Below are 17,306 nucleotides of genomic sequence, written 5' to 3'. Positions count from 1 at the left end.
GGTACTGACTTAGTGACTACATACACGGGAGAGAAAAGCCCATAAATGGTTTACATGTAGAGATAAAAGAAAGCTTTGGACAAGTCACCCTTGAGCAGAAGAAATTGGGGATCACTTTGCCTGTTAATGTAAAATACATCAGTCCTTCTCAGCAGGGAATCCAGACCTGGCGGTGCCAAGGCGGTAACAAATAGTTCCACCTCTGAGGGGGAAATGGGCCGCCCAGCAGGAGCTTTCTTCCCTGGTGTGTTATTTATAGGGAGCTCTATTTGTTAACATGTTTCTGCTATCAGGCTGAAGGACAGCTAATGATTTAAAGGATTTCTGGGACCATTGTTTAATGATAAGATGATTTATGTACATTTACAGAGCCTAGGTACACTGGCGGCTTAGATATTTAAATTGCTGCCATCAAGACTAGGAGGCTGTGGAAAGCTTAGTGCTGAGGGAACAGGCAAGCAACAGTATAGATATTAGGAAATGAAGCTCAGCTGCAGGAAAATACTTAGAAGAAATCAGCAACCCACACCATGCTTCATGTTGGTAAACACATTTTCTAGACCACTTTTAAGTTTTGACTTCTCAAATATAAATTTAGTAGGAAAGAATGAATTAAACTCAGAATTACCTGTGACTAATTTGAACAATCTGGAAAAATGGCTGCAGTTATTTTTAATTACATATTCATTTACAATCCAGTCAATGAATTAAAATTTCAATACAGGACCTCATTTTCACTTAATTAGCAAAGGAAAACTCTGATTTGAGACAGACAATGAAGTCATCAAAACTGGTCAATTTAACAAAAAAGGAAAAAATAAGTCATTCTAAAGGATGTTTTCCAGAACAATTTAAGCCTTTAGTGGTAAATGTGTATTTAAAAGGAATAAAACTGCAGAAACACATTGTTGGATCTAGAAACGAATGCTTTAACAAAATAAAGGCAAAACAAAAAGACAAATATATTTAGAGGGAGAAGATAAGAAATTCACTTATTTCTACTTAAAATCATCATAACTCAATGATTTTTATTAGAAATGTGCAATGCACTGAGGTTTGAATAGGGTTGAAGTGGCGGACAGGAAGCTGGGTCCTCTTCCTTAAGAGCCAATGTCAGGTGGAATTATCTGTTCCTGCCTTTGTCTTCCTGGGCTCAGCCCCCTCAGGGCAGCTGAGAGCTTCCTTCCTTCTTGAGAGAGGGATTTCTCTTGAAGTGTGGTGGCTGAGTGCTACTGTTAGCATCTGTGAGGGTAGACACGCAAAAGCTTTTCCTCCTCTTCTTAGGTAGCTCAGAAGAACCAGCACCCTGGCTCTCACTGCCTGAGATAGCCGGTAGGGGCCCTGGGTTTTGTCCTGAGGATACAGTCTCTTCTTTGGAGGATGCACTTTCAAATCCCATGCTGCCTAAGGAACCAATTGTCATTCTCCTTTTGGGTTTCCAGGAAGTGGAAGGACTTGGAGACAGCCACACAAGGCCTGTATTTTCCAAGTTTCCCTGGAGCCTGGTGCTGCGTCTCACTTTGGTTTTACTACTTATTCTCTGAAAGCTTTGCTCTATGGTGTTAGACAGCTCTTCAACCAGCTGGGGATTTTCTAAAGTAATTTCTACAGAGTTTTTCCCACTGTAGGAAGACTCGGCCTTCCCGTTTTGTTCCAGGTATGAGCTCTGACCCTCACAACATACAGTGTGTGTTCTCCATTTCCTCTCTTTCCCACTGGCAGTGCCGCCGTTGTCTGCACACTTCCTTTCCACATTCTCACTGTTGCTTGTTGCTTCTTTTATTTTTTCAGTGAGGACATCTTCCGAACAGTTAGGTTCTCTTTCTGAGTCGGTTGAGAAAGGGCTGCCCTGCAGAGTTCCCTGTGGAGCTGGGCATTCACTATCTTTCTCACACTTTATATTTACACTCTCTGAAACCATAAGGATCTCACAAGGACTTTCCAAATTTTGACCAGCCGTGAGGAAGCCCTGGTTCTGAGGGCTGCCCAGAGGCTGTGGCTTACCCGACACGAGGTGGCCTTGGGTCACGGAAGCACAAGGCACACGACTGCATTCGGTCATGGTCCCTGTTTCTGGCTCCTTGGCACTTTGACACTTAGTCTCCACTCTGGTGTTCCCTTCGCTATCTGTGTCTCTGGTACAGGCATTTGACCCAGCAGTGAGAGGCAACAAGTTGCAGCACACATCAGAGACAGGAGACTGATCACGAGCTGGATCCAGCTCAGGCAGATCTTCCTTCTGTGGCAAGCATCTCTTCTTTTTCCTGGGAATTTCAAAAGAGTTCACTTCTTCCGGCTCACCACGTCTGTTGAAATCATCTACAGGCAGATAAACACACTTAGATTCAATTACAAAGGGACAGTGCAATGCCTGTTAAATAAGCAGTGTTTCATGTCCATAAATGCGCTCGCTCTCTATCATACGGTTGTTTTCAGCTTCTAGAATGTACAAGGCCTACACTTCTCACACGGCTCCTGCTCTCACCTGTCATTCTTTGTCCCTCTTGCTGCACTGTTTTGTTCTCATCTGTCACTTTGTCCTTCTTACTGCCCCAGCCCACAGGTTAAGAAAACAAGTGTTTAACGCATGAATTAATAAAGCACACAACTCCAGACTGAAAATGAGGCTGCTATCTTAAGCAGTTTCCTTTTCTCTAATGTGCGTCCCAGAGGACGAGGTCCAATAGTGTGAGACATTTCCTATTTACCCGAAAAAATGGATATCATAACTTTCCAATTCTTCTATGAATGTCTTCTTGAAATAAGGTGATAAAAATCAGACTTCTTGGGTAAAGACATAGCAGCTGAACTGTACAGCAGCCATGGCTTCCAATAATTCCCATATAATTGTAGACAGAGCCATGGCCACAATCTCAAAGTCCAGCCTTTGTCCTTCCTTTCTGACTAAATAAGCTTCATCTCTGGGTAAGAACATCACATGTTGCTTTGTGTATATACTTTGTAGGTGAGAAAACCACTAGTAAGGTTTGAGATTAACAAGGACCATGCTCTACAGCAGTGGTTCTCAGCCTTCCTATACCTCGATGCTTTAATGCAGTTCCTCATGGTGTGGTAACCCCCAACCATAAAATTATTTTGTTGCTACTTCTTAACTGAAATGTGCTACTGTTACAAATTGTAATGTAACTATCTGTGTTTTCTGATGGTTTTATGTGACCCTGTGAAAGGGTCGGTCTACTCCCAAGAGGGCTGCAATTCACAGGCTAGGAACCTCTGATCTAGAGGAATTCAGTTCGTAGGACTTGAAATCAATGCTATTAGATTCTACCTCTATTATCCAAGATAATGCTTTAGCTCACCACTCAAGTGAATATAAAAAGTGTTTTAAATGAAATCAAAGGTGAAAGATACATATACAAAATAACTAAGACTAAAGTTTAAAAAAAATCAGTTTCAATCTGAAAACACATTCATGATTAGAGCAGGTAAAATAGATGTAGAGTCAGATTCATTGAGGTCATGGTTTACAATCAATATAGTAGCTAGTCTTTTATAACTTTAAAATTGGCACACACACACACACACACAGAGAGAGAGAGAGAGAGAGAGAGAGAGAGAGATTCTAGCATACTAGGAAAAAAAGGTGTTGGGGAGAGAAAGTTATAGAAAGAGATGAAAAAATTTAGAAATGCTTCAAACCTTTTCAGGTAACAAAGGTAATTATAGATTAAAAACATGATTGAAGTATTTTCGGGTGATGAAGGCAGTAACATTTTAATATATAAACAGAATCAAGGCCAGATTAAACAGGTAGAAATGGCAGACATCCCATTCCAAGGCCATCCCCATGAGGGCAGGAAGAAATGAAAACCAGCCTGAGATGAGTTATTCAGAGTAGCTGTTAAACTCTCCTTTGCACTCAAGTTGAGACACCTGTGGAAGCCAGAGTCTATAGTGACATACATACCATTCTTCTTGAATTCATTAAGAAAGTAGGCAAAAACCACGTGGCATTAGGCAAAGGGAGCTACTTGAAAATGGCTACATACAAAATCACCATGCTAAATGGAGGGACTTTTTTTGAAAACAACAGTTTGAGCAAGAAAACTCAGTTTAAAACTTAGACCTTCTAGGGCTGGAGAGGGCTCAGTGGTTAGGGATGTTCGCTGCTGCTACATGATGTGGGTTTGGGTTCCAGCACCCGATGGCAGCTCACAGCTTTCTGTAACTCCAGTTCTTGTTCACTTTCTGTGATAACACAACCAAATATAATTCTTCATAACAAAATGCTTGAAGAAGCAAAAAGTAGATGAACAGAAATAATCTCTCCAAAAATTACATACAAAGTTTGGGTCTGGATTCTCTGATAAAAGTGAGAATTTCATCAGAGTCTGAAAAAGTCTAAGTCCCTCACAGGTTCCAGACTTCGACTTCCTTTACTGGTAACAAATTCAATCTTGTTTATAAAAGTGAGTGGGAAAAGGGATGAGACAGAGCGTACAGAGTCGTTACAGACAGGATGGGAGACAATGTGCTAGAGGCCAGAGAGCAGCACCTGAGCATGTCCTCTGTGTGCAGTCAGCCAGAGGGGTCGCTTCAGAAGCTTCAGGCAGCTCAGGAATCGGGCTCAGGAGTGGCTTCTTGGACGCAATGTCTCTTTGCCCATATAAGCATTTCTCAACACCTTTTTTCCCCTTTCTTTTCTTTTTTCTGTAACATTTTAAAACCTGAAAAGATATGTATTAAGACAATGTAACTTGAGAATGACGTAGCACCATGATAGATTCTGGCCCTTTTATGTCTAAGATAGCTCTATCATTTATACAATTAATTTTTAAAAAGCTTGTGAGGTTTTTTTTTTTAAATATATAAAACAGAAAATCTTAAAATCAGTCATTCCATTTAAAGAATTAAGCTCAAATGGCGGGAAGGTAGCTTACATAAAGTCAGATAATCTAGGCATCCTAACTCAATAATGTACAGACTTTCTCTACTTCTACTAGGCATTTGCCAAGGTAAAATGGCAGATTAGATGCTATACAGTTGGAGAGAGCTAATTGATGAGATTATTTATAACCAGGTATGATAATCCACGATTAATCTAGCATGTAGGGTCTGAAGAAATGGCTCAGTGGTTAAGAACCCTGGCTACTCTTCTCAAATACCTCAGTTCAATTCCTAGGCCCCAACATGCTAGTTACAATTGTTTCTAACTCCAGTCCCAGGGGCTCCAATGGCACCAGGTGCATAGGTAGTCATATACACAGACAAACAATTATACAGACATAAAAAAGAAAAGATTAATCAAGTATGAATTATCTACTGAAGTGCTATGGTAGGCTGCTTTCTGTTCATAAACCCTGTTGAAGAGACAACAGGTGCTTGGATAATATTGAAAGGTAGTATAAATCTGGATGAACTTATAAAAGTAATGAATGAATTCATTATGATTAAAATGAGATCACACAGGTTTAGGATATAGCTTAGTGGAAGAGCACTTGCCCAGCTTGCAAAAGGATCCAGGTTTGCCATAATAAGACAGCTGACTTATAAAAAATGTGAATATCCACAACATTTTAAAAAGTATTTTAATAACTTATGGAATGCAGGATTATATTTAATTCTGAATGCCATACCAGCACTGGGACATAGTTTTGTTTAAAAATGTTCCATATGGAAAAAAACTTTAGGGAAATTAAAACATTATACTGAAATGAAGGAAGACTTTTAATAACAAAAAAAAATGAAAGATATTTTCAGACTTTCAACATAAAATGTATTTTGACAATGAATACTTCCAGAAAGTGAATGCATCTAAACATTTATGGAGGTAAAGCCAATGAGAACTAAAAGTAAACAAGATGTGGTACTTCAGAACTCCTGGTTAAGAGCAGTCACCACAGTCAGTCCCAAGACTGACAGCCGGACAGTCAGCACACAGGCCGGAGAGCATCCCGCTGACAGGCTTTCAAGACAAAATGCAGAAAAAGCACAATGTTCCATTCTAATCTGGTGGTAGTAAAAGGAACAGTGTTTGCAGGTACTCAACACAGATCATAGGTGGAAGCTGGAGTATACAGCCCTGGCCACACCATGCAGGAACAGCACCCAACACAGCCCTTGTGTTAACCTAGTAAACTCAGTGTCTCTTGCATACTGAGGCAGGCAAACACACCTGAGAGCTTATCCTGAAGAAACTGCACACAAGATTTTTAGAGAAACTAATGGTGTAAAGGAACGAATGAGATCCAAGAAACAGAAATGGCACAGAACTGTGTGCTCCCTGAGGCATCTATAGATAACTTGTAGAAACAAAACCTAACACAACATTCCATGCCAAAATAATTCTAGAATGCTACAAGTTGAATGTTGCCCTTGGCGATATGCAATATATACTTAATGTGATTTTGTGAGAAGTTCTCAGCATAAATACTCTCTATGTACATAAGGAAAGTGCTGGGTTAAATATTTTTCCATTAAACTTTCTTTTTTTTATGGAACATCTGTTGACATTTCATGGACTAGATGAGGAAATGCTGGCTTGGACAGTGGCTGTAGAAGCCAAGAAAAAAGAAATAGTTTAAGGTGGGGCCCACAGATGTGTTGCAGAAGAGAAACATTTGGCCTCTGGGTTCAAATTCTATCATTTAACTGCCAAGGAATGTCCACTGAATACCTTATTGTCCTCTGCAGAATGGGAGTCACAGTAGGGAACCCTACATAGCGCTACAGTTAGTTACAAGATAGTATGCATAAAACCTGTACAAGGTCAAGTCAGCAAACATCCCAGCACGAAAAAGGGGAAGTGGACAAATCTCACCCCTAGCCAGAAATGTATCTGTAAATGATGGTAGAAGAATGACCAGTTTTCTTCAAGGGACAGTGGATAGGGAAACTGCACGGCCGGCCTTGTGCTCTGAGGCAGACGATAACAAATATTAGACTCCATGTTTTCTAGTGGCTTTTTGCTTTTCTTACCTTTTTTTGTTTTTTTGAGAGAAAAAAAATTCTCAAAGGAGCTCAAATGTGAAGTGGTTAGCACTAGGCTTGACCACACCCAAGCTAGGTGCTGGCTATTCTAAATTTTACAAATCCTTCCCTGTTACCTTGAGAAGAAAAATACCTTAAGGAAAATTTAAATTGTTAAATAAAAGTATATGTGGTTTGCAATGTTTTGATAATGTATATTCTATGCAATGTTTCCATCAAGCTAATTAGCATATCCATGACTCCACATATTTTAAAAAACTAATGCCAAGGAAAATGAACTGTATTGAGTTTACCTAAAATCTACTAAAATGTGAATATGCTGACTGGTTTTATGTCAATTTGACACAAGCTAAAGTCATCTGAGAGAAGGAAGTTTCAGTGAAGAAAATGCCTTTCTAAGAGGCAAGCCTGTAGGGCATTCTTAGTGATTGATGGGGAGGGTCAAAGCCACTGTGTAAGACACCCTTCTTGGGATGGTGGTCCTGGGTTCTGTAAGAAGGCATGCTGGGTAAGCCACATGGAGCATGGCAGTGAGCAGCAGTAGGCAGTACCCTCCATGGCCTCCACATCAGCACCTACAGCCAGCTTCCTGCCCTGCCTGAATTCCTGTCCTGACTTCTTTTGATGAACAGTGTGATACGGAAGTGTAAGCCAAATAAACTCTTTCCTCCCCATGACCCTCGCCTTTAGGTCATGGTGTTTAATCACAACAATAGAAACCCTAACTAAGACATGTGAATAAGGACTAAAATTCTGTTTTAAAGTCATGAACTAATAAACCAGCAAAATAAAACAAGGTCTATCTTACAGTGTATCAAAGCACTGATCTTACCCATGAGATCTGATCAGCTGACTAAAAACTGGCTTCAAACTTGGATTTACTGGAGTATAAAAACAAAATAAAACAAAACCACCTTCCTTATAGCACAGTAACTTAAGACATATGGACTCCTGGGAGAAGCCATGTGATCTGAAATGGTGGAGCTGGCTCAGGTCCTGGAGTAGATGAAGACAATGGAAGACACTTGCCCCTCCTTCTTTTCTCCTTCCTTCCAAATCAGGTTTTTTTTTTTTTTGCACAGGGCAGAAGGTAAAAACAATTTTTTTTTCATTTTTTTTCCAGTCACATAATTTACTTAAAAAAATAAGTTTTTAAGGTTATCAAAAAATAGTTAGGGGATGTGGCTGGAGAGATGGTTCAGTGATTAAAGGGCACAGGTTATTCTTCAGAAGACCCTGATGTCATTCCCAGCATTCACACGGCAGCTCACATCCTACTGTAACTGCAGACCCAGGGGTCATACCCCCTCTTCCTGTCTGAGGGCATCAGGCACACGGGTGGTTCACAGCCATAGATGAATGAGCCCATTCACATTTGGAGAAAAAAAGGGCTAGATGTACTATCATGTGCTTGTAGTCCATAAAAAAGGCTGAGGCAGGAGGATAACTGCAGCTCAGGAGACCAGTGCCGACCTAGGCAACACGAATGAAATGTTATCTCAAAAGATTCAATGCAATCCTGACACGTGCACAGCCGATAAAACTGTACATTAAAGAAAAGATTATAAAGCTCTGCTCTGATGCCGTCATGGCTCCAATGATGCAATCAGTTCTTAGCCATTTTCCCCTCAAACACACTGCTGTTGTACTCTTGACTTTAAATACCCCATGATAGAAAGAATCATACCCCGAATCTCAGGTACCTACCAGGCAACTTCTGCAATTAGAAACACAGAATTTAGGTTTCATTTCTAATTCCCTATCCTTGGACTTTAAAGCACATCATATATATTATATCATTTCATCTGAAAGAATCCTGCCCTATATCCAGATTAAGAATCGTTTTCTTTTTAAAATAATTATAATTAAATTAATCAGGAAGTACTGATATAGATAATCTAGAAACACTGAGAATTATGATGTGTCTCCAGAAATATATGTCTCAAATAAAACTACAGAGAGTGGTTGTTACCAGGAGCTATGGTCAGGAAGGAGACATGGCTATAAAAACACAACAGAAGAGGCTGTGTTAGTAAGAGGATGTGTGTGTAGTATCCTGACTGTATTTGCATATTGACTGTGCTCCTTATTAGTTTTGCCAAGAGTCCTCATTACGGAGAACTGGACAAAAGTCCTTGGCATCCTTCCTTATTTCTTACAGCTGCATGTTTCTGAAAGTGATCTTAAAGTTAAATACTCACAACTCAGCAATTTCCCCTAATTTGTCTCCTCAATTTGGACTTCTTAGCTGGTCAAATCACACCCTCTTACAGTTGCCCAATTCAGGATTCCAATCAAGCATAAATAAGCCTACTTAGCTGATAAAGCTCTACATTTCTCTTACTCTGTGGAGTTTTATTTTGGGGATACTGGTAGAGGGAGCTTTAAAAACCCACTTACTCATTGAGTAATTCTCAAAGAATTATCTGAAGTCTGGATTTGGGTAGCTGTAGTCATGGTGTACCTCTCTGTTCCTGTGTCTACTAACACATGGAACCCAAAAGCCTGATTAGACTAAGTTTTGACAAACGTTAACAGGTGCAGCTTGTATAACTGACCAATTCAAACTGCATACATAATGGTGTATAAGGCAATATTTTGATACTTACCTACATTTTACAATGATTAACAGCTCTGTCACATACTTTCTTTGTTGAGAACACTTAAGCTGTGATTAGGAATTTCCCAGCGCATTCTCTACCATGGAAACCTTTTGTGATTTACTTCAGAAAGGCCCCTTCTTCCTTTTAGATGGGGCTTCCATATGTACAGCCCCAGTAGGCCTGGAGCTACTTGTAGCAATCTTCCTGCCTCAGCTGAAATGGCTGGGATTACAAGTATGTGCCACTCTGCCGGGAAAATTGTACCCTTTAACAGGTGCCCAATCTGCACCAACCTACAGCCTTCACCAATCACCATTTGACTCACTACTTATGAATCTGACTTTAAAATCCCATGTTAGATATTACAATTGTTTCTCTGTGTCTGCTAATTTCAATTAACACAATATCCCACAGGCTCAAACCATGCTGCTGCAAATGATAGTATTTCATGTTTGTGACCAGATAGTTTTACAGCATCTAAATACACCTTCTTTCCCATCTGTCCTTCCATGTACACTTTGGTTAACTACATGTTAGCTATAAGCATAAAAGTTCAGATATTCCTTTGACAAGCTGACTTCACTTCTCAATGCCCACAAGTAGGACTATTGGGTCATAATGTTTTCCACAATGGATACCTTCCATTAGATTCTCAACAAAAGCTACCATCACTCCACAACATCCGGCCCAACAGGTGTGAGATGGCATCTCATTCATTTTGAGTCCCTTATCCCTGATGATTGGTACTGTCATGTATATATTGGCTATTTGTATATACTCTTAAAATTCCATCCATCCATCCATGCATCCATCCATCCATCCATCCATCCATCCATCCTTTGCCTGGGCTTATTTCTTGCTTTTGGGTTCTTTAACTATTTTGGCTGTCCTTTGTCATATGTAGTTTGGATATACTTTTTAAACTCCACAATACCTCACATTTTGCTAAGTGTTCCCATTGCTATCCCACCAACTTATTTGATAATTTTAGCAGCTTAGATGATTTTTCACTCACAATGGAGCTGAAACTACTCAACTTCTTATCTGAAAAGCTCAGTCTTCACTTCCCATTTCAGACGAGTGAACTGGACGCCAGTGCACTTCTAGACGCGGCACTATTACCAGTTTACTCAGTCTTCTCTAGCCCACGCTTGTGTTTCAGTGTTCTGTAATGACTTCAGATACGAAAGTCTCCTTCAATAAGACCTTAGATATATGGAACTTCATTGTTTGCACTAGAGTATAGACCCAGGTTCACTTTCGACACATGCTGCTGTAAATTTGAGAATCCTTTTCTCCTTGGAACCCAGGTCTCTTTTAACTGGCAGGAAGGTATAGCAGTGAGACCAGGGAGACTTGTTCTTCCTTATTATCAATAGACAGGGCTAAAAATTCTTTTAAATGGGAAATATTGATAAACTCATAATGATAATTCCCCTTCAAATTTAGTTTGTTTTCTTTTTTCTTTTGAGACAGGGTTTCTCTGTGCAGCCCTAGCTGTCCTGGAACTTGCTCTATAGACCAGTCTGGCCTGGAACTCAGCCTCTGCCTCCCAAGTGCTGGGATTAAAGGCATTTGCTGCTGCCACCACCACCACCTGGCTCCAAATTTAGTCTTAATCATAGCAAAGTCTTAATTACCTTTTTTTTTTTCTTTAAAGATTTAGTTTATGTGAGTCTGTGTGTGGAAATAGAGTTGCAGACAATTGTGAACTGCCATGTGGGTGCTGGGAATTGAATCTGGGCCCTCTGGAAGAGGAACCAGTACTCAACTACTGAGCCATCAATTCAGCCCTGGGGCATCAATTCTAAATAAAAATAAAAATAAAAATTGCTTATACTTTAAACTAACTTCTATTACTGAGTGTCTCACACTGTTTCTTTGTATTTTTAGTCCTATGTATACTGTAACATATTCAATTTCCAGCTTTTAAAGCTTTTTAAGGAGGCTAAACTTGATATAGCAAAATTGCTTCATTCTGATCTCAATTTTTAAAGAATTGTTACTTATAGTCATGAAAACCATGTGCATGACTCCAAAGCCAAATCTAAAAAGTAGCACGTATTTCCTATTTAGTTACCAGTCCCTAAAGGCTAATGAACTTACATTTTTTTTTCTTTATAAATCAGTGTGTTTGTGTGTGTATATACATGCTATAGCGTGTATGTGGAGCTTAGCAGACACCTTTGAGGAGAACTGAATTTTGCCTTCTATAAGGTAGATCAGGTAGATCAACCTCAAGTCCAAGGGCTTGCTGATAAATGCTCTTATCAGGTAAGCTCTGCTGCCAGTCCTGAATAAACTTTTTTTTAAAGGAAATAAAAACAACAACAACAACAACAACAACAAAAACCCCAACTCTGTATGTGTCTGTTTGTATAAATATCTACATGTTTTTGTTTTTTTATTTAAGGGCAGCCCAGGTATTAGAACCAACCTACCATCACATGCTTGGTAGGTGTAGGGTTTGTAAATTTATGGTCCCCATGTTCATCTATTTGAATGCTTGGACTATAGGGAGTGGCACAATTAGGAGACGTAGTATTGTCAGAATAGGTATGGCCTTGTTGGAGGAAGTATGTCACTATTGGGGGTAAGCTCTGAAGTCTCAGATGCTTAGGCCCGGGCTCAGCAACACAGTTCTTTTCCTGCTACCTGTGGATCAGGATGTAGAACTCTCAGGTCCTTCTCCGGCACCATGTCTCACGGCACACTGTCCTGCTTCCCACCATAGTGGTCTAAACCTCTGAAACTAAGCCAGTCCCAATTCAGTGTTTTCCTTTTTAAGAGGTGTCATATTCACAGCAATATGCTTGGTGGCTATTCACAGCAGTAGACGCCCTACCTAGGACAGTAGGCTAACATTATTTCCATCATTCTAGATGTGTCAAGTTTAAGACAATGTGCTGGCTGGTCTATCCCAAGTCCCTGGTTTGCATAGCCTTTTCCAGTGTCCACACATGGTCTCTCCATTGTGTACAAGTACCACTGGTGTTATATCTACATTTTTACTTCTCATAAGAACAGTTAGATTTGATGAGAACCCACCCAATGACCTCATTTTAGCTTAATCTCTATAAAGACCATTTTAAGTGTTACTTGAAAATATGACTTAATGAGAGAGAAGCAGTAACTGTTTCTGATACAGCTTGTAACTTTTTTTGCTAAGTATGTAAGTGAGAATATTCTGGCATCATTCCATAGCAGCATATGGAAGTTTTCTGCACTATTTTTTACAGCTTTGTAATACTTACTTTGTGGATAGTCTACTTTATCAAGCAAGTCTCATATCGGGTGACATTTGGTTTGTGCTTAATCTTCTGCCTTACAGAGATATGATAAATGACTTTAGACACATATCTTTTTGTATTGTTGTCAGTGGAGCTTTGAGACATTCCTAGAACCAGAAATGCTAAGTCAAAGAGCAAATGAATATTTGATTCAGCTAGATCCTTCCAAATTCACCGCTGCCCAGATCTGCATCACCCAGAGAAAGTTGAGTATATCTTTTTGTCCATTGCTATCAATTTCTAAATCTCTGCTAACTCCTGCCACGGGGGGGACTTTCCTTATTCTGATGATCAAATGGTTGCTGAAGGTGCAATTGAGCATCTCTACACACAAAAAGCATTTTAATTTCTGAGAAATTTGATGCCTCTGGGATTATCTCTTTGTAGGCAAAATCCACTCTTTATTAATCTGTGTGTTTTAGTTTCATACTGACATGTATATGTCCTGCTTTTCTACTGTACCAGGAGTACCCCCCAGGAGTGGGGGTTTGAATAAGATCTTTTCTCTAAGTCTCAAGAGATCTGAATACTCGGTCTCCTGTTGGTGGCAACTGGGGAAGATTAGGAGGTTAGGCCTTACTGGAGGAACTATGTCATGGTGGGTTTTGAAACTGAAAGAACACACAGCATTTGGATTTGGTTCTCTGCTTACAGGTGGAGAGCGGGGAGCTCTTGGCCTCTGTTCTAATGGCCTGTCTGTCACCGTGCCTCTACTCCACCATCTATCCTAAACTCTATCCCTAAGGAACCTAGGACCAATTAAAGAATTTCATAAGTTACCCTGGTCACAATGTTTTATTATAGCAACCAACAGGCATTCTTAGACTCCTTTAGCTTGAAAAGCCCTCTCTTTAATTTTGAGAAATGTTGCATTTTTTATTTATTCTATTAAAATTTCCTCCTTTCTGAACTCTAGTAAAGTCCCTTGGATGGATTATCCACCTCTCCTATGATAAATCTCTCTTGTACTCTACTTTTTGGAAGTTCCTTTATTCTCCAGTCTGACTACTATTTTATATTCATATGTGCACATACATATGTTTATGTGGGGAAGGGCTGTGGTAAAAACGGATTTAATCTTTCTTTAAGTACAAGTAAACAGTGAATTAATTAATATAATACTAACAGCTCCAGACTGGCTTTTCTTCAACCAATGACAAAGCATGCACAATTAAACAAGCACCGAAGCATATTGTAGCATTTCCCACAACCTGCCACCTAGCACTGTACGTACACAAATGGCCAGGTCTCAACAACTACAGAGCCATTCTCTCCATTATGTTTCTGCTGTTGCTATTTTAAAGATCCCTATCAGAGCACAGGTACTCATTAAACCTTCTGAGATGCACCATGATGGGTCTGAAACGTGAGCATTTGGTCACATTGACGAGAGACAGCACCATGAACACCTGTGTGAGAAGATGCCCCATGCTCAGTCAGTCCTGGTCTCAGGATTAATAAGGGAGAAGCCATCATCTTCCTTTAAAGCCTCCCTTAGTGGATCATGTGCTGGTTTACTTCTGATCTGGCCTTTTACTTAAGATTATTTTTTAATCGCTATTTTTAAAATTACCTATCTGCCGGTTCTAGAATATCCCACAAATAAGGCTCAAATGTGCACATAATGAAGAGGGACCATGACCTGAGTGAGCAAAGGCAGAAGCAGTCATAGGTGCCCACTGCACGCAGGGCCTGTGGGGGCGTTTGGAGCTCTACAGGCATCATTGACTGAGAAATGGTCAAGGATTCAAGGCCAACTTTTATCTCTTCCTGGACAGTTGCTTTCGATGGCTGCACATTTTTATTCTACACAGCTTCCTTACTGGAAGCCCAGCAAGACTTTTTGTGGACAGTTGAGTTTACCAGTGTCTAGCTCCTCCTGCTGCCTGCTGATCTGGATGGAGCACTCTGGGCTCCTTCTCCAGTACCATGTCTGCCTACATACTCCCATGCTTCCTGCCATGAGGACGCACTAAACCTCTGAAACTGTAAGGCAGCACTCCAGTAAATATTTTCTTTCAGAAGAGTTGCCTTAGTCAGAGCATCTCTTCACAGCAACAGAACTAAGACACCGGCCTTCTTCTTGACCATGAGGAAGGAAATAACTAAGACACTGGTCTTCTTGACCATGAAGAAATAGTGTCTTTTCCTGCATTTGGGAACCAGCCAGGTGCATCACGACCAAGATGCAGCATTTCCCCAAGTTGAAATCATCCATGCAACACTGGAGGGGAATATCAGCTCTTAGGCAGCTGATGCATGTCTGCCCTGGTACAGGTGACATGCAGTGAGCACTGTGGCCATCTGTCTGCTTCTTATAGGTTCAAGGGCATGGACCACTTATGGAGACCAATGGTTCAGCAGCTTTGAGAAGTCACAAGAAGGCGCACAACCACCTGCAACCTTCTACGTTTTCATTTTTATAATTATTTTTCTGTCCCCCCCCCCCTTTTTTAGAATCCCTTTAATTTCTTTAACCTAACAAAATATATGTATGTGTTTCTTCTAATCTCTGAGGTCAGGCTTTTGTTTGTAACTTATTAGTATTGTTCTCTTTTCTTAAACAACATTGGTTGTAGTCAATGATCTAATTCTTCATTAAGAACAGACTACCTGATGATAAGAGTTTCCTGTGTGCTCTAGCTCAGTCTCCTTACTGTATGGAAATTTTCCTTAGAAACTTCATGTGTGGTCAGGTGGGGTGTGGCAGGGCAAGGTAGTGCAGTTTAAGCTAAGTCTCAGTTGTTAGGCTTTGTGTTAGGGTAAGAGTTGGCTGTCAAGACTGTGGGAATTTACAAATGCCAGAATGGGGCTTTAACCTAGATGGCAACATCTGTTCTGAACATCAGGGTGGGAAAGGCAGATAGCATGCCAACTGGTGCAGACTATTCCATATAGAAGACTTCAATTAATCTTTTTTTTTCAGTACTACTTCTCACGCTTCTCATCCATTGTACCTGCCAATTCTGGGACAGAGTCTCTTGGGATTCCCATAAGCAGGCTGGTTCCCAGATCCCTCTAGTTCCTTTCCTAGCACATTCTGAACTGTAAATCTTTCCACGTCTTCTATCCGTCAACATGTTCCCATCTGCCTTGTCTTCTAGAAATTCATTGAAGGCTGTCATCTGTTGCTTAACACCCCTTCTCATTGCTATTCTACCTCTATTGCTTATAATACATCAATTTCAGTAATTCAGCAGGGTCTTGGAAGGGATTAGGGCAATCTAATGTTGATTCCTTCATGAAATTTCTAGCCACTGATTTGCTAGGAAGAAATATATATGCACTTTTAGAAAATGTGTTGTTTAAAGCTATAGATTTTAAAAAATCAATTTCTTTTGCAACAAGTGTCATGTATACCATTCAATGAACACAAACAGACTTTTAAAGCAAGATAATAATCTTCCATCATTTCCCTAAGCCTAAAAAAGAAAAGTAAGCAGGAAAATGCAGTTTCTTTTGAATCTGATGCCTATGAGGAATTTGTGCTAATCAATAAGAAAAAGTAATCCTTCCTGTGCCATAGAACAAGAGAGAAGTTCATGGAATTTTTATGTGAGTTTCCTGAGGAGCTGGACTAATTTTAGAAATGGTGACTTTAGAAGGGCTTTAGAAGATGTGTAAAGTAGACAGTTGGACATACATTTACAAGTCAAGAAGACATGGTTTTAAAACTTGATCATTAATAACCATGTTGCATATGAAGTCACAGAAAGCAAATGATTTACAAGGGCAGAGGGTAGAATTCCAAAGAATTCATATGCTAAGAATGTGTGGAAGAAAAATCAACTTTAATAAATATTGCAAGTGAGTGTTTTATTATGTTAAATACTTTTGAAATGTCCATTGTGAATAACACTATAAAGTCTGCAGTGATATTAGTGACTAACTGACCATATTTATTAGAAAAGTAATTCAGGTAAAGTGCAAGATGAGATTCAATTTCAGGTAATATCTGAAGCCATGACCAGATGGAACCACGCCCACATCTGTGTCTCTTTCTCAGCAGTGGCATTAGATGACAGAGGAATAACTAATTTGGAGCTGAATCATTGCCAGGTAGACAAGCTGGCTAAAAAGGACCCAGAAGTACAATTACTACAAGAATGGATGACATAGCTCAAGAAATTCAGGAAACTTTGGAAACAAAATTGTGGCTCTCTGAAAGCTTCAGAGTAGCCAGAGAATCAGCGTATCCTTATTGGTAGAATGACTATGTAAGTAAGGGACGCAATACAGTGGATAATGGGTAGACACAGGCTCAGGTCAGAGAGGAGGCGAAGTGAGCATCACCAGAAGGCCAAGGGAAAGGATGGTGTAAGCGAGGTTGAATCAGCTAAGCACGCAACAGTGCCAGCACCTGGAAAGCTGGCTTCCAACCTCTTTTTAGACAGAGGCAACTGTCACCACAGGTCCAAGTAGCAGTTGGTTCACTCATCCCCTGTCAGACTCCAGGCAGGTA

General features: G+C 40.1%; 1 protein-coding gene across 4 annotated transcripts in view; it reads right to left on the bottom strand.

The window, feature by feature from the left end:
- Positions 1 to 1,008: 1,008 nt before the first annotated feature.
- The window catches only part of Cdca2 (cell division cycle associated 2), a 39,397-nt gene continuing 23,099 nt past the window's right edge, over positions 1,009 to 17,306 (bottom strand). For all 4 annotated transcript variants that reach the window (XM_052191119.1, XM_052191118.1, XM_052191120.1 and 1 more), the window contains exons 14-15: positions 4,517 to 4,688; positions 1,009 to 2,319 (exon numbers count right to left, since the gene is read on the bottom strand). In XM_052191119.1, coding sequence (XP_052047079.1) covers positions 1,163 to 2,319; positions 4,517 to 4,688 — 1,329 coding nt within the window. In that variant the 3' untranslated portion in view covers positions 1,009 to 1,162. The remainder of the gene's footprint in view (positions 2,320 to 4,516; positions 4,689 to 17,306) is intronic.

The sequence above is a fragment of the Apodemus sylvaticus genome, chromosome 8 (assembly GCF_947179515.1).
Source record: "Apodemus sylvaticus chromosome 8, mApoSyl1.1, whole genome shotgun sequence".
NCBI classification, from domain to species: Eukaryota; Metazoa; Chordata; class Mammalia; order Rodentia; family Muridae; genus Apodemus; species Apodemus sylvaticus.
This window is presented reverse-complemented; position numbering and strand designations above follow the sequence as displayed.